This window comes from Mustela lutreola, chromosome X (genome assembly GCF_030435805.1).
Source record: "Mustela lutreola isolate mMusLut2 chromosome X, mMusLut2.pri, whole genome shotgun sequence".
NCBI classification, from domain to species: Eukaryota; Metazoa; Chordata; class Mammalia; order Carnivora; family Mustelidae; genus Mustela; species Mustela lutreola.
The window spans coordinates 94,735,467-94,756,146 of NC_081308.1; the positions used below are offsets into that span (position 1 = coordinate 94,735,467).

Below are 20,680 nucleotides of genomic sequence, written 5' to 3' on the forward strand. Positions count from 1 at the left end.
ACAAACAAGGATACCTTTACACTGTCTTTTGTATTCATCCGTGTAGTCCCCTTTATCAGCGCTCTTTTAGTATATTCAAGTTACTGTCTAGCGTCCTTTCAATTCAGCCTGAAGGACTCCCTTTAGTATTTCTTATAGAGCAGATCTGCAGCAACAAGTTCTCTCAGCGTTTGTTTATCTGGAAATGTCCTATTTTTTCCCTCAGTTATGAAGGACAGTCTTGCTAGCTATAGGATTCTGGACAATCCATTATTTCAGCCCTTTGAATATTTCATCCCACCACCCTTCTAACCTCCATGATTTCTGATGAGAAATCAGCTGTTAATCTTATTCAGAAGCCCATGTCTGTGATGAGTCCCTTTGCTCTTGCTGCATTCAAGATTCTCTTTGTTTTCATCTTTTAACAACTTGACTATCATGTGTCTAGGTGTGAATCCTTCTGAGTTTATCCTACTTTCAGTTGAACTCCTTGGATGTTGCAGATCAATGTTGTTTTGTTTTAACAAATTTAGGACGTGTTCGGCCATTATTCCTTCAAATATGCTTTCTGCTTCCCCACCTTCTCCTTCTGGGACTCCTATTGTATGTATGTTGGTATACTTGATGGTGTCCCATAGATCTCTTAAGAGTCTGCCCATTTTTTTTCATTCTTTTTGTTCCTCAGATAGTCTAATCTCAATCTGTCTTCAAGTGTGCTGATTCTTAATTCTGCCACTCACATCTGCTGCTGAAACACTTTAGTAAATTTTCCATTTCAGTTACTGAAATTTTCAACTCCACATTTTCCATTTGGTTCTTTTTAAAATAATTTCTATCTCTTTACTGATATTCCTTATTTGATGAGACAGTCATATACTTTCTTTTAATTCTTTAGACATGATTTCCTTTTAATATATTTATAATAGCTCATTTAAAGTTTTGACTAGTAAGCACAACATCTGGGTTTCCTCAGGAACAGTTTCTATTGACTATATATGTGTCATACTTCCCTGTGTCTTTGATTGTATTTTATTTTTTGTTGAAAAGTAAACATTTAAAATAATGTAATGTAGCAAGTTTGGAAATTAGATCCCTCTGTAAGGTTTGTTCTTCTTGTTGGTTGTTAGTGGCTTTCTTGGACTGATTATGTAAAGTCAGTATTCAGTGTCATGTGTGGTCCCTTGAAGTCTCTACTCAGTTAACTTAGGGGTCAACTAATGATTGGAAAGGGATTTTCTAAATGTTTTGAACCAGTGTATCTTTCACCCTATGTCAAGAGACCGTGTGTGTGTGTGTTGGGGTATGCTTTCAATGCTCCAGCAGTTTACAAATGTACCTTGGCCTTCATTTCCTGCTTCCTCAGCTTCTCACAGTTAGCCAGAGGTGAGCTGATTGGGGCTCCTCAAGTCTTTCTTGGGCCTACACACAGCTCTACACATGGGTGTGACCATCTAGATACCCAGGAATATCTTGGAGCTTGCTAAAACCCCCTAACCCATTCCCAGATTCTCCTTTTAAGTTTTCTAGCCAGCCTCTTCTTTGTCCTCCTCTGGTATCACTAGCTCAGGCAGATGTAATGTTAAAACAATTGTCTTTGATTGTTTTTAACAAGTACTCTGAGGATAATGCTTTTCCACTGAGCAAGGATAAGTCAGGTCAAACAGAGACAAGCCTTGTGAGTGGAACCTTCCCAGGGAGCTATCAGGCAGGTCAAATAGTGATGATTTTTGGTGACGGGGTATTGGGGCCCCTCCAGTGGCTACTGCTTTTCACAGCTACTGTCTTTGCAAGGCTACTGGTTTCCTTGTGGAACTGGATAAAGGGAGAAAGGATTAGGGCAAGTTAAAACACAACAAAGCTCACTGTTCTTACAGAAAATCATCCGGTTTTGTTGTTGTTGTTGTCTGAAAATCAACTGTTTTTAATGAGGAAATGCTCAGGTTGTTTAAAATCTTTGGTTAATTTCTAGAATTCTGAAAAAGTTGGTTTTGAATATTTTTGCCAGTGTCCATGTTGCTTTTATAGAGGAGTGGATTTTCTACAGTCCTTACTCTAAGATTCTGGAAATCCCTTCTTTTCTTGAGTTTGAAAATCATTTTAAAACTGGTGTCTTCTAAAACAAACAAACAAACAAAAACAGTAACCTTCAGCTCTTAAAAGTACCCAGAAAAATACATGGGATCCTTGGTGATATCTACACATAGATTGCTAGGTTAAAGTATTTGTGAACATCTACAAAATTAGAAGAGAGAAAATATAATCAGCCTAGATTTACATTCCGTTTCACCTTTGTTGACCACAAGGAAATAAATGTGTTTTTTGATAACAGTTGCAATAAAGAGGCATTTATTGTTATCAACATTTGGCTGCATTTCAAGTATTTTTTAAATATTACTTCTTTTCAAAGATTCACATTATGTTAGTTTTAAATAAAGGAACATGAGAGACTATGACTTATATGAGACATGGTGGGACTGAAAGCATAGCCTAGAGTCCTAAAAGATGAAAGGTTACTTAAGAAAAGATCTCAGTGTACTTCTTAGATGAAATGGGGTAGATGGGGATTATAAGTTCTAAGTCTTGAATTATATCAAGAATCATAAACATTAAAAAAATTCATTTTAGGGGCGCCTGGGTGGCTCAGTGGTTTAAAGCCTCTGCTTTCGGCTCAGGTCATGATCCCAGGGTCCTGGGATCGAGTCCCGCGTTGGGCTCTCTCCTTGGTGGGGAGCCTGCTTCACTTCCTCTCTCTCTCTGCCTGCCTCTGCCTACTTGTGATCTCTCTCTGTCAAATGAATAAAATCTTTGAAAAAAAAAAAACTTTAAAAAAAAAAACTTTAAAAAATTCATTTTAACAAGACATTTACTATTTTACCCCAATTGATGTTTCATTATAATGTTGCCAAACCAAATTACAAGTTATGAACAAGTTTGACTACAATGATAGCATTATCCTAATACTAAAAAATTGGGAGATATCAAACATACTATAAGTGGTTCTTCATTTGGATAGTTCTGGGGGTCCTGAATTAATTTAGTTGCAGGTATGATATGAAAACAACCTTCTCATAACTCTGTGTGTGTGTGTGAGTGAGAGAGAGAGAGAGAGAGAGAAGAGGAAGGTAAAGTGGGGAGAAGCATGAGAAAAAACACACAATACTTTGAAAATAACTGGCCTATTCCTCTTAAAGTAGCACCTGGAATTGTACACAAAACTCTGGGTGTAGGGATCATGCTGCAGGGCACAGAGTCATGTTGCAAGAAGAAAAATGTTGAGAATCACTCAACTATAATGTTTAAAACACTGTAAGAGGGATTACAAAGCAGAGTACCTGGGTGGCTCAGTTGGTTGAGCACCCAACTCTTGATTTCAGCTCAGGTCATGATCTCAGGGTCCTGGGATCAAGCCCCATGTGGGGCTCTGCACCCTGTGCAGTCTGTTGTTCATTTCCCTCCGCCTACTTGTTCTCTCTCTCAAATAAATAAAATCTTTTAAAAAAGTGATTACAAAGCCATTAAAATCTTGTCTGAGAAAACCAGTGTAAATTGAGCAGATCCTTAATACAGAGGAAATCACTCATTCAAATCAACATCTCAGTGATACTTATGAAGCCATCATTTGGAGTTTCACTGTCCTATTCAATACGTACTTTTTAAAACCAACATGAGCATACAATCAATAAAGGTATATAACACGGTAGGTTTTCACTACTATGTGTCTTTAGAATTCATGGACTTAAAATCTGCAATTTCAGAAATTTATGAGCAACATTAAAGTCCTTGATTAAATAATTTTTCATTTTGCTGAGACAGTAATTTGAAGAATCTGAATTTTGTATACTTTAAGGCTAATATGTACGAATAAGTTGCTAAATTAGTAAGTTTAGCCTGCTGTCCAGCTATGCTTGGATGTTTTCTTTGCATTATAAACTACGCAATAACTCAGGAAGTGAACAAAAAAATTTTTTTTTTTTTAAAATGGACCCCCAAATAAAGCACGTTTCTACAGCGGGTGATTAATATAAGGAAATGGTTTAAGAGTCATAAAGCTGTGTTGGTTCTTAGCCAGAAGATATTAATTTTGGATAATTTAAAGTCTAATGTGTTGAATTCAGCTTTGACTCAGAACTATGACATAAACAAGTCTGCCATAAAACATTTTATGAGGGAAATTACATGCAAAAATATTATTTGTGCTTTCAGGAAAACTTAAAATCCCCTCGGTCAGGCTTCTTCAAATCTGTTTTCCTTCATCTAAATTATATTAATGCAAGAACAGACACATCAAGAATTTCCATAAAAACAAAGGTATTCCCTTTTTTTTCCCCACCAAATGGACGATATGCACTGTGGTTTGCTGACCCTCTAAAGTCAATTCGTGGGCAGTGGATTAAGAATTCCTGACTGTAGAGGGGCGCCCGGATGGCTCAGTGGGTTAAAGCCTCTGCCTTTGGCTCGGGGCATGATCTCAGGGTCCTGGGATCGAGCCCCAAATCGGGCTCTCTGCTCGGCAGGGAGCCTGCTTCCCCCCCTCTATCTGCCTGCCTCTCTGCCTACTTGTGATCTCTGTCGAATAAATAAATAAATAAATAAAATATTTACAAAAAACTCCCTGACTGTAGAAATATTAGGAAAGAAGCACTTACCTAAACATATGGAAATCTATAGTTTAAAACAGAACAGCAGGGGCGCCTGGTGGCTCAGTGGGTTAAGTGTCTCCTTTGGCTCAGGTCATGATCCCAGAGTCCTGGGATCCAGCCCAGCATCAGGATCCCTGCTCAGCAGGAAGCCTGCTTCTCCCTCTCCCACTCCTCCTGCTTGTGTGCTCTCTCTCTCTCTCTCTCTGTCAAATGAATAAAATGTTTTAAAAAATAAATAAAACAGAACAGCAGAAAATAAATAGTATCAAATAGCCTTCCAAGTATTCCAATATTATATACGAATGGAACCATAGAAGATAAGTGGTGATTAAAGCTTATGCCAAATCTTGTTGAGAATCATAAACACACATCCCTCCTGTGTATAGCTACATATAGCCAGGTCAGTCTCCAAACAGTAAACAATTTCAAATAAATCCACAAAGATCTTATGGTGTCAGTTATATATATAGACACAAAGATACCCACTTCTAGGTAAGGCATAATAAAGAACACAATGGAACATCTCTCATTCTCTGCTTTAAAATCTCCCTAGAAAAACTTCCAGAAATCTTTGAGAACAAACACTGTCCCGAATTCAGTATCAGTCCAGTTAAATACTTCTTAAGATATTCAAATCAAGTCATAAATTTACAACCTCTTTCCAAATCACTCCACCCTCTCCCCAAACTGGAACACTAGCAGAACCAGTAAACTTTTTAGATAATGCAAAGTGGTAGACGCTGCTAGAATTTTAGTGGTAAATTTTATTTAGTACAATTGCTATAAAGTCTTCAGATATTCAAGACTGCTGCTCTCAAAAATGACAAAGCTCCAAAGACAAATTATGTTGAAGAAGGGGAAGAGAAGGACCTTCCTAGATTTATACTTCAATTCAGGGGTGGGAGAGATAAGGAGTCAAAAATATTCAAATAAAGGTAACAATAATTCTGAGAACAAGAAAGCACCAGTGGCCGTGCTGGGCTGGTGCAAGTTAATTAAGTTAGTAAAGGGTTAACAAATGGTTATTACGGGATGGTGAATAATTATACTCTTCATGGGGATGAGAGAAAGTTTGAAGACTAAAATGCTCCTTTTCTGTAAAAACTGACCTGAATTTCTCTAGGCTGAACTAAAACATAGCAAAGGTTCTGAGAGCAGCCAGTAGAGACAGGAACCAGGACCCTCTGGACCCACACCCATTTTTTCACTTTAAAAGAAGACTTGCTTGTTCTCTTGCCATAGCCAAAACGGAAAACCAGACACGTTTTTTTCCTTGGTTGTGCTCTACACTGTGGAGGCCACTGCCCATGTAACACGCCTATTGTCTGAAGCCTGTGAGAAATGAAACTGGCATCCCAATGGTTCAAGCCTGTATAAACAAACTCACCTCCCTTCTCTTGATTAGAGTATTCACTCTTTCTAATAAAACTTTTGAGCATATTGAAAGTGATCACGGACCTTTGCATGGTCTGTCCTAAGAACCACTGGATTCCATCCGGCCTCCTATCCTATTACGTGGCAGGGGCCCGTGATTGCAGACATAGGCCAAACTGTCTCTTCCTCAAAAGCTCGGACTCAAAACATATTTCATTACCACTATTTTCACATCTGGTATTTTTTTACCTCACTGTAGTAATATGTAATTCAAATTACAGATTACTCATGATTCAAGTCTATGACATGATGGAGAGCTCGTTTACTTATAAAAAACCTAAATTGACTACACACAGAACGCTCCTAATGAACACTATGCGAGGGCTGCTTTTTACATCCTGAATACGCTGGCACAACATTCATGGTTATGTGGCTAGACCCTGTCAGAGATCAGCCTAACAGGAAATAATTTTCTTCTATTCTGAAACGTATTCTGGCAAATAAAAGAGAGTGTTAAAATGAAATGAAATTTTACAATGATCCCTGAAAAAGAAGTCATAAGATGACTTATGTCACTTATGTCTTCATATAATTAAAGACAAATCATCAATGAAAGACTAAGAATTTGCTCCTTCTTCTTCAAAGGATAATTGTTGGTCAACACATAAAATAAAAATATGCTGTTTTATTGCAATCCAGGAAACCATTTTAGAATTTTGTTTCTAAATAATACTATGAAATCTTTATAGATTTTGCTTATACAGTCTGTGTCTTAGAGTTGTAGCATTCTTGAGTAGGGCATGTTAAGAACCCTGAGGAATGTAACCATTAGACTAAATGATATTGAAGCTAATTTAATAAGTAACATCATTCAATCATTAGTACCCAATTATCCTAAAATTCCCAGTACCTAACTTATGTGAGTTACATTGGTAACATCCAAGTAAAATCCCTTCATTGATTTAAGGAGAAAAAAAGGGTTTAAAGCCATTTAATTCCATAATAATTAGGGTAGTTTATGTTTTATTTTTTAAACTTTTTTAAAGGTTTTACTTATTTGACACAGAGATAGAGAGTACAAGTAGGCAGAGCAGCAGGCAGAGGGAGAGGTTCTTGAAGCAGGCTCTCTGCTGAGCAGGGAGCCAGATGTGGGGCTCCATCCCAGGACCCTGGGATCATGACCTGAGCTGAAGGCAGCCACTTAACTGACTAAGCCACCCAGGTGCCCCGAGCAGATTATTTTTTAATAATAATAATAATTTTTTAAAATAAGTAGATTATTTTTTAATCTTTGTTGGTACTTAACTCCCTCAACTTCATGTCTGAGACACTAAAGTTTAGAAGGAAAAAAAAGAACGCAGAACATAGAAGGCACTCAGGCAGAAGGCAACACCACCAATCTTAACCTAAGTGACTTATGCTGACTGTCTATTCACAAATGAAAGCACTTCATCTACACAGCAGACTCCTGCTTGTGTTATTTCCTGGTCTCTTGTCCCGGCTTCATGACACTCATGACATTAAAGGAGCTACGGAGGCATAATTAGCTAAACAAAGGGAAATTTTACCAAGAAAGAGGCAATTCCCAGGCCATTAATAGTTTAAAATTGTCAACTGGCAGGCCTTCCTTTCCCAATGCTTGAACTATATCAACAGTCTCCTGACGGGGTACCCTTTCTTGCTACGATCTCCCTGGCTTTAACATACCTTTGATTGGTACTCACTGACTACTGTCTAATACTCCTCACTGCTGTGTCTCTAAGTTGTTTCACTGTCTAGAATGCTTTATCCCTCTGTGGAAGGTCTACCCAGGCTAAATCCTACTCTCTTTATGGAGCCCTCCTGTATAATCCCAGCCCACATTAGTCTTTGTCCAAACTCTAACAGGCCTCATTGTCTCCATCATTCATTCAGTCATTAAATCATGTGGCCTCATTCTGTGTTTCATGAATCTTGTCTTCTCAGTATGACTGCAAGCTTTTAAGGGCAGGAAGCATGGCATACACCTATTTTATAGAGCTCTCACCCATAACCGCTATATTACTCATTGAACTGAAATGTTAGAATTTACAATATGCAGGGCAGTACTAGCTGAGAATGCTAGGTTTTGATGTAAGATACACTGTCTTACGATAATGTTGGCAAATATATCTTGAAGCTTAAACAAATACTCACTTCAAAATGTCTATAAGCAAAGGGATAATCATAGTGGAAATTCCTCTTTCTTCTCTAAAACTGTAAAGCCATCTCTAAATGGATGAAGTTAGAAACTGCTCCAAAATCCAAATTAATACATCACAACTCTGATAATATTAAAAAACATCTGTACCTCTCCTAATAATAAAGAATCTCACACAGCTGTGTAGACAGTGAGGCAAATAAACAACTTTCAAGACTTGACCATGTCTATTATTTCACAGATTCCACTACCATACTTAGTGCATGCGCTCCCAAAGTGAGTATTCCACTAACCACCTTTACATAGGAGCTTTTCATTAAAGCAAATAAGAAGCAATTTCAACAAATGCTCAACTCAAGTGGTTTACATATGCACAGACGGGCTTAAAAGGCCTTACTTATAACAGCCCATTAGGCAAGGTGTTTTCCAATTTTCCATCTCTCTAAAAAACACATTTCCTCAGAAACACAAGGTTCAACCCCCAAAATGAATGTTCTCTCTCTGTCTTCATCCTTCCACCATTAAGAGTGGGTAAACAAGGGCAAAGTTCCTACCTGTCAAAGACGTTTCCTTATATTATTATTAGCAAATTCATTAGAAAGCCCTAAAAGACAGGATAAGAATAACAACTTAAAAGGAAAGCTAGAAAATCCAGTTTTTTTTTCAAATACAGGTAGGTGGTATTAAGTATCCTAATAAAGGAAATGATAAATGCCATGTCAAATACTGACACACTACCAGTTCAAACCATTTTTTAATAGTTATTTCTTACTCAGATGCCTTTAACCTAGTTTACTCAGTTTTCAATAAGTGTGGAAAAATAAATACTTCAAAGCCTAAATTAAGCTCTCCCATAAATAAGCTCTGTGTGTCTCTAATACATGTTTGTAAGATTCATTTTTAAAGATTCCCCAAATTCTCATGAAACATTAGTTGCTGTAGGTAGAGCCACTATCATGCACCTTCAAAAACTAAGCTAAACATGGTGCTTATAGCTATCAGTATTGTACTGTACTTAAAAATTTGGAAAGAGGGGCAGCTGGGTCGCTCAGTTGGTTAAGGATCTGACCCTTAATTTCAGCTCAGGTCATGATCTCAGGGTCGTGAGATCGAGCTCCTCGTCAGGCTCCTCGCTGAATGTGGAGCCTGCTTCAGATTCTCTTTCTGCCTCTCCCTCCGTCCCTCCACCCCTGCTCTCTCTAAAAAATAAATGTGAGAAGAGGGTAGGCCTCACGTTATGTGTTTTTTACTACTAAATAAATACATTAATCAATTAATTTTCTAAAAGCATCATACCTCTGTGTGATTAAAGAGAAACTGATTAACTAAAAATGATTGACACTGCAGTTATCTGTGGGAATGTAACTTACAAATTAGATTGACCAGAGTAGGTCCTGTTGAGACACACTAGAGAAAAGCTACAGAAGATGTGAGTATGATCAATCAAAAGCCCTCCTATCGATTGCATTCTGCAGTCAAAAATTACAGCAGGATCTATCCTTTAATATTATCTGTTCCATAATCTCTGTTATGAAGAATGACTATGAGCAAGCTCTATAAATAAAACTTCATCTATCTATTACTACCTCAATACACAGACCTCAATACACAGAAAGTAAGACACATCTGAGTATCTGAGAATTTATAACTATGTTCACAGACAAGTCAAGAAACAAAGAAAGATCATGGTCAGAGAGTGGCTACATTTATCTGTTTGGGGATATACTTGAGGTACTTGTTCTATGGCCCCCAAACTTGCCCAGAGGCCTCATTCTCATTTCAACGTGGTCTCTTGGAAGTACTCACAGAATGCATAGGCAAGTCTTCTTGTATAGCTAAACTTCATGCTGTGCATCTGTTTCTGATAGGAATAATTTTCTTTTTTACAAGAGTGCCATGGCCACTTGTAAAGGAGGGATACCCAGGATTGCATAACGTGAAACATGCCTGTTAGAGCAGCCCTACCCCAGACCAGGCACTTGAGTCTCATTTTTTCTGCCCTGAATCCAGGCTTCAACTCACTTGACTGCGATCCCATTTTTCTCCCTCCCTGGCTCCCATGCGGCCTCTATTCCTGCCTCTGGCCCTATGTGACTCTCTTTCTCCACTGAGCTAATGCTTTCACAGTGTGAAAGAGTGGCTTTCTGCAAAACAAGCTGCCAAACGGCAATGATTAGAGGAGTTTGTGGAGTAAAACATGCCACAAACCACACATCACATCATTAGTGTCAGAGAAATAGAATCAGTATCATTCCCATTTGTTCTTGTGAGGGTTTTCTGAATTGACAAGAGTGTGGGGTAGATGGACTCATTTTAACCACCAACTACCGGGCACCTCATCCTGACATCAAAGAGCTATTCCATGGAATCACCTGGCCAGGCTGGTGGCAAGTTTTTGGTTGGTAAAGCCAAAGAAGCGTGTGGAGCTGTTTGTTTGCGTTAACCATGGGAAACTTCATAAAATGCACTGAGAGCAATACCCTAACATGGAAAAGGGCCAGAAGACTTCAAGAGGTTCTCCTTCAGTGAATAAATTACCAACACCAACTTCCACTTACCATGTAAGCATTTGAGAAGGATTTAAAAAAAGCAACCCTCATCTACACACTTACCCCACTGTTGTTCAAAATCAGGATACAAAAGGTATTTCCGTTACTATCATGAGGTATGTACTGAGGCCCAAGTTTCCCCAGCTATATAACTTATTTGTACCCCAAAGCACTGAGGCCTGTACAGTTGCTAGGCTACATAAGCAAAAACAATGTCACGGAGAAACAGCACAACAGTGTGATTAGCACACAAGCATCTCTTTGAGGCTGTCACAGTGCTGAGGGACCTGGAAGCAGACAGCACAAAAACCAATTTTTTAATAGATTCTGTTCTAGGAGAATGACTCAAAGACCCACTAATGCCTGAAGCAAAGCAGAGAATTTGGTGGTAACTCCTTGAAGCAATCCAAAATCTCACTAGAATATAAGTTACTAGAATTGTGTGTCATATGCTTACAGAAAATATATGGAATGGCAAGGCAAGCTACATAGGCTATTAGGTCAGTCTCACTACTTTCCATTACTAGAGAGCTGGTCAGCATCTTCTGGCAGGATATTGCATAATACAGTCAACTGTGCTCTCCCAGCATTGCATGTGGCTTTGGGTCACAGTGTGGATTATCTGTAAAATGAAACAGATAGGGGAAAGGCAAGAATCATCAAGACCATCACAGACCTTAATTTAAAAAAAAAAAAAAAACTAGCATTAGTCGGCCTGGACTCAAGTAGAACTTTTCATATCTGCCCATCCACTGAAGATCGCAATGGTCATAAGGCAATACAGCTGATCCTGTCCATTGAGAGCATCTACCCTTCCTTGTCAGCAAAGCGTGAGGACACAGGACCTAGAACCAAATACCAGGCAATACTTCCAGTCCTTCAGAAATTGCCTTTAATCCACAATCTGAAACTACAATTTTTTTTTATTTATAAGAGAGAGAAAGAGAGAGAGCATGAGAGGGGGAGGGTCAAAGAGACAAGCTCAGCAGGGAGCCCAGAGCAGGAAGCCCAATGCGGGACTCAATCCTGGGCCTCCAGGACCATAACCTGATCTGAAGGCAGTTGCTTAACCAACTGAGCTACCCAGGTGCTCTGAAATTACAAATTCTGGAGACGTTTGTCTATGAGGCTGCATTTTACTGAACACCATGCTAAAATATACACCAAGGAAATCTAAGAATCACTGATCACTTTACAAATTGATGAGATATAATATATATATTACATAAAACTATATCAGGGAAACCCAACATACTATCGGGTATTTTTCCTAGCAATACGAAGCTGAAAACTATCACTGATCTCTACCCATCTAAGCATTCAAAGTCACAACTGGGGCAGGAGTGACTGTAGAGAGCTAAGAGACTGACGAAATTGTCACAAGAGCTCCGTCACTATTCTGTAGTCCTGTTAATTAAAAAAGAAATGATGTCGGATAACTGCAAACACTTGAAAAACATAGAATAAGAAAACTGATTTCATCTGACCAACTATTTGTTTCTTCCCATTCCTACACCTCCATGCTTTTTATTTTATTTTATTTTTAATTTTTTATAAACATATATTTTTATCCCCAGGGGACCTCCATGCTTTTTAGTGGCACCACCACCTAGTTCCTCAGGCTTGTAAACTCTGAACTAGGTTCAAAGACTCTCCCCACTTTACTTCCCCCAGCAATGGGAATTTGGTGGTCTTTTTTTGTTTGTTTGATTTGTTTTGTTTTTGTTTTGTTTTCTGCAATGTCTCTTTACTTACATGCAGTCCCCTAATTTCAGGTCCTCGCCCAAAAGCTATCTCAGCTAACTTTATACTTGATCCGAATTCTATATACCAACATATCTTCTCCTTTCTCTCGATTTAGATACAGTCGGGCATAGATGAAGAGGGGGAAGGGGAGGTTCTTACACTTGTGATCAAATTTCATAGCCATTCCAACTGAGCTGTTGAACAAACTTTTTCTGAGCACAAGAATAGCTAGGCACAGAGCCAAGAAAAGAAGAGGCAAGGATGGCAGCCAAGAAACAGGTGAGCTGCAAGCTTTCCACTCCTACACAAAACCTGGCCCTGGAGTGTGAGTCCCTGCATCTGCTGATAACTTCTTCCATTTCTTGATTTTGCAACATTCCCATATTCATGAACTCTGCCCCTGGAGTGGCTCCCCTACTTTTCCAATGCCAGATTTCCTAGTGCCCTCGGAACCTCAACCATAGCTGGTCTCCTCTACCGTGAGACTCATCTCCTTCCAAGTCATCTTAGGTTCTGGAGGACTCTTCTGCCAATACTGTTCTCCACCTCACGTGAGAGACCATAATCAGATCCAGTATCTCTTATCCAGCCTTCCCAGAGGGTTCCCAAGAAAAAAGGCTGCTTGTAATTTCCTTGAAGTTTTCTGATCTTTGAGACCAGAGCAAGGGGAGTCATATGGAGAATGCTGGGGTTCCAGGTTGCTGGCTGAAGACAGCTGCTGAGAATCCCCAAGTGTTGTGGCAAGGCGTGTGGTGGTGAGCAATGAGTTTGAGAACCACCAGGAAGACTTTGAGATCTACTGGTCATACCAGACTCTCCACCAATAATTTCTGTACCATTGCCATTTCAAAACTTGGCTCTAAAGTTCATCCTCTTCCCAAAAGCCTTTTATCCTGACCACTCCTTTTTTCCATGGCATCACTGTGCTGATGTACAACATTTCCCATTTTTTAACTTCACCTATAATCACGTATATAGTGCCCTGTCAGCATTTTAAGCGACTCTAATGTTTGTGTCATACCTTGAACGAGACTGGAAGCTCTGTGAGGACAGAGCGACTTCTCTGGTTTCCAACCTGGGAACTCAGCATACCGTATATGCTAAAAGAAATAACAGGGTTTTTTTTTTTCCCCCAGTGACATATAATTTCCACCTAGCTCCTCAAAACTAACATTTTTAAGGGTGAGCAAGTTTGAAAGTATGATACTTTAAAAGCTGCAGAAAATACACCCACACTGGATAGAAAAGATGCCACTTATCGTTGGACCAAACATAAAATATGCTCCATCCAACCAACTGCACTATTACACCATACTTCTTCCTTCGGGCTCTTTTATTTCTACTACATAAGCTTGTGGCTCATTTCTGCTCTTAGCAGCACTGTGACTACAGAAGCTCAAACTCTAAATAAGTTTACTGTTGGGGAATCTACTCTTCCCACCTACACAACCACTGGCTTCCCACACTGTCTCCAGTGTCCTGTGAGCAACTGCCCAATTACTGATTGTGGAAAGACAGCTTACACACTGAAGGTCCATTCTTGGCAGCCCCTGGCTTTTACTGCTGGTCCTCACTTACTTAGCTTAATTGATTCAGAACAGTACCAAAAAGAGACATTATTACACAAGTTCGCAGAAGCGGGGGGGGGGGGGGGGGGGGGAGACTATTGAAGAAAATTTAAATGTAAAAGCCGTGGTCATTGTGCTGCTTTAAAACAGGCAAGCATGTGTGACATTGAGAGACCAGAATAACGCCTATTGAAATAGGGAACTTTGACTAATCTCATTGCACAAGTTTTAGTGTTTCACACATATACATTCTCAAAAAGTAAGATGGTCTCTAAATGGGAAGTACAATGACTTCTAAATCATAATCCTTTGCGGTAATACATTAGAGCATTTTAACACAAATACATTTCAAAAAGTGTATGGTTTTATAAAGACAACAATGTGAATGCTAGTATTTCTCTGAGAAGCACAGGGTGGGGGGGCTACTCATGCATATGGGCTAACAGGGCATTTTTCACTTTCTCAGTAGTGGTCTTTCTTCCCATTGGACTGAGATCCCAGCAAAGGCTCCTTCTTCATTGCCACCCACTAGCTGGGACCTGAATGCAGCACAAACACAATTCATAAGCAAGCAAAATTATGAGCCAGATTATCACTCCCTTTGGCCATATGGGGGAGAAGGTAAAATAAGCATCGAGTTTTTCTTTTTAACTAAATATACCTTGTCCTACATACACCTTTACGCATGGATATAAAAATAATTTTGTAATTTATATTTCTATATCTTTCCATTTCAGTCACTGGCTGTTTTTACAGCATAAATGACAACTGGGGGCGTGCCTTCTTTCTTCTTAGTAAAGACAGGACACCAGGCTGCCTTCCAATGGAAATCAACATTGTTGAAAAACAACCTGTATAATACCTTCAAAAATGCTCAACAATTTTCCAGACAAACGTTATCATTGTTGCTGTTGTTATTGTTGTTGTGGGTTTTTTTGAAGAAAAAATATACATTATGACCACTATGCTGGCCTAGTAGCATCATCTGCAATAGAGAGATAAACCTTCTGGCTATTCTGCTCAGTCTTCATTAAGAAAAAAGACATAATAGAAATATAATAGCTTGTGTTTAAAATGCTGTATTAATATCACTTTGACCTGAGCTACATTATCAAATCGCCTTTTTAACGAACATGCCATAGGAGTGTTACTCTTCTGGTGAGGCAAAATGCCTGCTTTACCTTTCTAAAACAACCTAATTCCTCCCAAGCATGCCGGAAAACAGTAATTTGACTACTGTGACAAGACAAGAAAGAATTAACCGTTCAAATACCTGATTGGAGTCTCTCAAGAACTGCATATCCAGGAGTGGATTTTTTTTTACTATATTCACTGTGATGGAAAACCGTATTATTGATGTTAATAGTAAAGTATCTTTTATGTGCCATGGTCTGTACAAAATGTAGTAGTGCATTAACTTCAAAGGTGGTAAGAAGATTAAAACAAATAGTTCATGGGACATGACATGCAACACAGCATTAAAGATATAAGACTGAACAATCCCAGTGCCTTGGCAGGAACCTTTTATATTTTTGTTAATGAGGGAAATTCTTAAAATCCAATCCAGCAAGCATAAGTGTAAGGAAAAGCTTTAAAATCGTATCACAAGGAGTAATTTAGTGAGCTAATCATCAAAGCATTTTTTATGGCAACAGAAAGGGGGCTTTACTTATCAAAATCAATACAACTCACTTTAAGAGATCATATTTATGCTGTTTTTAACTCCTAAAAGGTGCCCCTCGCATTTAACATTTCTAGAAGAAAAAAAAAAAGTCCTAAAATCATACCATCGGTTTCCAAGAGTCACCCCTCCCCCCACCTCAGAATGAAACCATCCCAAGAACCTGGGACTCTTACTAGGATCTTGGCAGCATTCTATCTCCCCAGTGCTAAGTTAGAAAGAACATGACAAAGGCTGGTGACACGGAAACAGGAAGTTCCCTACTGGAAACTGGCAGGGGAAATTGCCATTCCCTTACAGTTGCTGCACGACTTTACTGAGGTCCTAGCTTCTCTCTCTAACCCAGGGGGTCTCAACGTGTGGTCCTGGGAACTGAGGCAGCAACGCCAGGGAGCTTGTTAGAAATGCAAATTCACAGCCCCACCCCAGACCGACTGAATCAGAAACTCTGGGAATGGGGCCCAGCAATTTGTGTTTTAACAAGCAGTACAGGAGATTATGATGTACTCTAAAGTTGGAGAACCACTCCTCTTCAAACTTTAACGTGCGGAAGAATCACCTGGGGAGCCTGTGAAAATGCAGATTCCAATTCAGCCGGGCTGAGGGGCGACCTGAGAGCCTCCATTTCAGAGCAGCTCCTAGGTCGGGTCTATTGCAGACCACACTGCGTGGGTTTCCCAAAACTAGTTGTTTACCAGAATTACCCAGGGTGCTTATAAAATATGGGTTCCCAGGCACCACCCCAGGCCAAATTAATCTGAATCTCAGGAGAGAGGACTAGGTGGATACGGTAGGACCAGTGGTTCTGTACCTCAGCGGCACGTTCTGAATCACCTGAGGAGCTTTTTATAATCCTGAGGTCCAGGCCCCATCCAAGACCAATTAAATCGGAATCTCTGGGCTTGTGACCCAGGTCTCCACATTTTTAAATAATTCCCCAGTGGTTCGAATGTGCAGCCCGAGTGGGGAACCGCTGCTCTGGAGTCTGACTGGCTCCACACCTGGCGCAGTGGGTCCCTTTAGAGTAGCAAATGATTTCCTATAATGTGGCTCTCGGGCTCCCACATACGAATCCAAGAGCTCAGGTTTTGAAGAGTAAAATGCACATCAAGTCATTTGTAAAATCACGTCTCAAACCTGATTTCTGTGAGCAAATGTGCCTGGAGAACTGAGACGGAGGATTTGGTAATGCAGTCCTCACTTTTAACACGAATGTCACGTGTCCTCCGTTGAACAAGTTGCCACTGTCCTCCCAAGCTGTAGCTACTGCTATATGGTGTGCAGTGAGGTAGGTGCTCCAACAAACGGCAGCCAACAGTGAAGAGTTTGTATCCCTACAGTCTGTTCACATGTTGGTATCCCTTCCCCAAAACTGAAAGGGATAGAGGAGATTTCTAATAACCCTTCAGAATGGAAGGGTAACTGCTCAATGGAGAACTTCGGAACCTATACGAGGCAGATCTCACTACTTACAGACATGTTGACAGAGAAGGTTCTGGGAAGGGATGAAAGCAGTGTGTTTTTACACAGGAGAATCTGATTTGTTGAAAGCATGACTTCTGGGGTAGGGGGAGCAGAGACAAGACCTGGAACACTGCTGCTCATGACGGGATACTAATAACTTGGGGTGGAGGGAAAAATAGGTCTATTTACAGCTTATGCCCCCAGCACAAAGCCACTAATAAGTACACGATGCTATTAAATATGTGATATGTAAACCAGAAAATGTGTGGTGGTTACTAAGGCACTGGCAAGTGATGACAGTTATTTGACTCCATAATCAAACACTACCTTTAAGACATTTTCTTGAATTTTCCACAGTACACCTCAAAAATGACTTTAAGATAAAGGAAGATAAGATGTAGTCCTCTTTCCGCTTAAGAAAACTTTCGTTCTCCCCTTGGTCATGTTCAGGGTCTCTTCTAAGCTGTTTTGTGGAAGACATGACACATTCAAGGCCTGCTAAATGATAATAGTTATTATTCTTCCACCATTGTTTCAACATATCCCCAGTGGTCGAAGTGTGTCTTATTTGGCCTCTTTAGTTCCATGAAAAAGAAATCCAGTGGATGGGGTATTCAAAGACAAGCAATACCTAAACACATGTCCACAAGTAGCCACTGCTAAGATAACATTTTCAAAAAGCATTCTCTGTATGAACTGGTCAAGCTCTCTTTCCTTTTAAACTTGTTACAGTCTTTCAGTTAACCCAAGCTCACTTTAAAATGTGTGAAAATAGCACCTCCTGAAAGTGTGTTCTCATATGCTTTGGAGCAATGGAGCGTGAATAGTAAAACAGCCTTTGCCAAACTCATGTAACTGAACAGGAGTGAATTTTTGCGTCCCATGACTTTGCAGAGCCAACCTATGTATCATTCCACGACTGGCTTTAATACATCATAGACACCCAAGAGAAGGCAGAAAAGTCACAAATAAGTGACTCAAACTAATAAATATTTCATAGGTTTTTTTTTTTTTTTTTACATGGCAGTCTCTTTTAAATGAATCTGACTTCTTACCAAAAAACAAACGGGCTAAGTAAAGGTGTGGTTTTAGGATCTAAGCTCCTAGAATTAAAACTATGAAATTTATAAAGATATTTAGAAAAATGTTAGTCTAGATGCTCTTTCATGCATTTTTATGACTAAATGCCCAAAGATGAACCAAGTCTGAACGAAAATGCACAGACCACAAGAGTGGCAAAAATATAAAACTAAGTACATTTAAAGTATCAAAGCCAAAGAAAACAAACAATACAAATTTACAATTTCCAGGACACTTTATTGCAATTTCCACTTTACATATTAATTTAATATTTCTAGTCTAGGCAGAAGTGTTTATACTTATCCAGTAGTAGTCTAATCCCCTAATCTCACAAAATGAAAAGAAGCAGTTTAAAAAGAACATCAATTCAGGTATTTATGATATGGGGACAAGGGGCACTTGTCTTAGCAAGGAAAGTGCTGGTGGTTTCCTCATAAGTTTCACTGAAATTTTTCTCTATTATTTCTGTTGTTGTGATGCAAAGTACTCATAATAAAAACAATCGCCCTCTTTGTCATTCTGCCCTTCCTTGGGCTTTACATTCTGTCTAGCATTTAACTCAAAAAGTCAGTTTACACTCAGTTTACACATTAAAAAAAAAAAACCATATGCCCCATCTCCCACACATCCAAATGGACGGGGTTTAGAATTAACCTGCTTTTAGCTGTAACAGTGCTATTTTAAACAATTTCAACCACACTTGAAGGGTAAAATAAAAGTACAAGCCAAAAGAAAACATAAAAATTCCTACACACTTACTGTTGGATTAACTATTTCTCAAACCGTCGAGCCCAACATAGATTTCTAACAAGTGAAATCGACACAAAAGCGAATGCACGCTTCATATACAAACTGACACTCGTTCTATGGGGACAGCTCTCTTTGAATGAGCTATTACACAGACGGTGGAATTTAAAAAAAGGGGGGGGTCTCACTCTTCCAATGTGAGAGAGCTGGCGGTGCGCTTCACTAGAAACACATTTTAATGGGTACGTTCGGATAAGAATAGGTAGTAAGGGAAAGTGTTTAAAAAAAAAAAAAACTCCTCCCTCCCCCGGGACACAAGGGAACCTGAAGGAAAAGACGGGTAACCTCATAAGCTCTGGAGCTAAGTTCCATCACTAGCCGAACAGAAGTTGGATAGTTGCTATTTTTCACCCTGCAGTGGGATAGTAACTCTCCCTGTGCAAGGTACGCGGGGCGGGAATACTGGCGGGGTTTTCACTTGGGGTAAATGGAAACCAAAGTGAGGAGAGGTCAACACCTTGAGTAATCCAGATCTCCAAAACCAGGGCGGTGGGGACGCGGGGTGGCGAAGGAAAGAAGGGAAGGGTCCAAACTCCTCGAAGTTATCGCAAAGAGAAAGCGAACACCTTTGGGAACCAGTAAGCCATCTCCTGTAGCAACACCCTGCTCCAAGTGTGGGGTGCCTGCCTCGGAGGGTAGAAAGCGCGGGGTGCCCTTACTTAGGTCGAGTGGCTCCGGGGACCGGGGCAGAGAGAGGGGCAGGGGCAGCCGCCGGCGGGAAGGCGGACTCATACTTTGCTTCAACTCTGAGCCCCATCCCGAGCGCAAGAGAGAGAGCGGCGGAGGGCACGGTACTCACTAGGGCTCGTTGGTGAACCGGGGGGTCCGGGGCTGCTGGTATCCGTACAGGTGACAGTAGAGCACATCGAAGCAAAAGCAGCACATCTCCGCTGACACCACCATCTTCCGGGAGCCGGGCGATGAGGACGAGGCGGCGGGCGACAAGGAGGGCGAGGAAGAGGTGGCGGCGGCCGGGGTAGAAAGTAGGGTCCCCACTCCGCAGCTCGGAGGTGGCGACAGGGAAATCCCCCCGCCGCCGCCGCCGCAGCCCTGGGGGGGAGAGAGGGTACAGCCGCTGCCGCTACCTCCTCCGGCTAGACCTCCCAGCCCGTTGAGCCGCGTGCCGGCGCCTCCTAGTCCCAGCTCCCCAGCTCGGCACTGGCTCTCTCCGCTGCAGTGGGAGGAGGAGGAGGCGCCACCACCGCCACCCGAGCCAGAGGGGGGCGAACTGGACAGTTTCTGCTTCTTCACCCCGCAGCAACCCGCCGCCATCTTGGAACAGTCTCCCCCACGCAGCGCTTCCGACCCATAAGTGAGGCGAGCTGGCGGCGGGGGCGAGCACGCTGCGGCCCCGGCCGCCGGGGGCGCGCCAGGGGCTCACAGGGCGCGCGCGCGCGCGCCGCTCCCTAGCCGGCCGCCCGGCCACGCGGCCGTCCCGCGCGCGCCCCAGCCGCGCGCGCCCTCGCCGCTCGGCACCTCGCGCCTGTCCCGCGGGGCTCGCGCCTCCTCCGAGGCGCAGCCTTGAGCTCTGTGTCCCTCAGAGGATGGATGAAAGACGGGAAGCCCAGCAGAAAGGAGGGAGAAGGAAACGAGAACGCCAGGCAGAGAGTAGG

At 41.1% G+C, this 20,680-nt stretch overlaps 1 protein-coding gene across 2 annotated transcripts in view; it reads right to left on the reverse strand.

The window, feature by feature from the left end:
• Positions 1 to 20,392, reverse strand: part of AMMECR1 (AMMECR nuclear protein 1) — a 120,974-nt gene extending 100,582 nt beyond the window's left edge. The window contains exon 1 of one of the 2 annotated variants that reach the window (XM_059156578.1): positions 19,867 to 20,392. In XM_059156578.1, coding sequence (XP_059012561.1) covers positions 19,867 to 20,339 — 473 coding nt within the window. In that variant the 5' untranslated portion in view covers positions 20,340 to 20,392. The remainder of the gene's footprint in view (positions 1 to 19,866) is intronic. The other variant, XM_059156577.1, reaches the window with a different exon arrangement.
• Between the last annotated feature and the right edge of the window lie 288 nt (positions 20,393 to 20,680).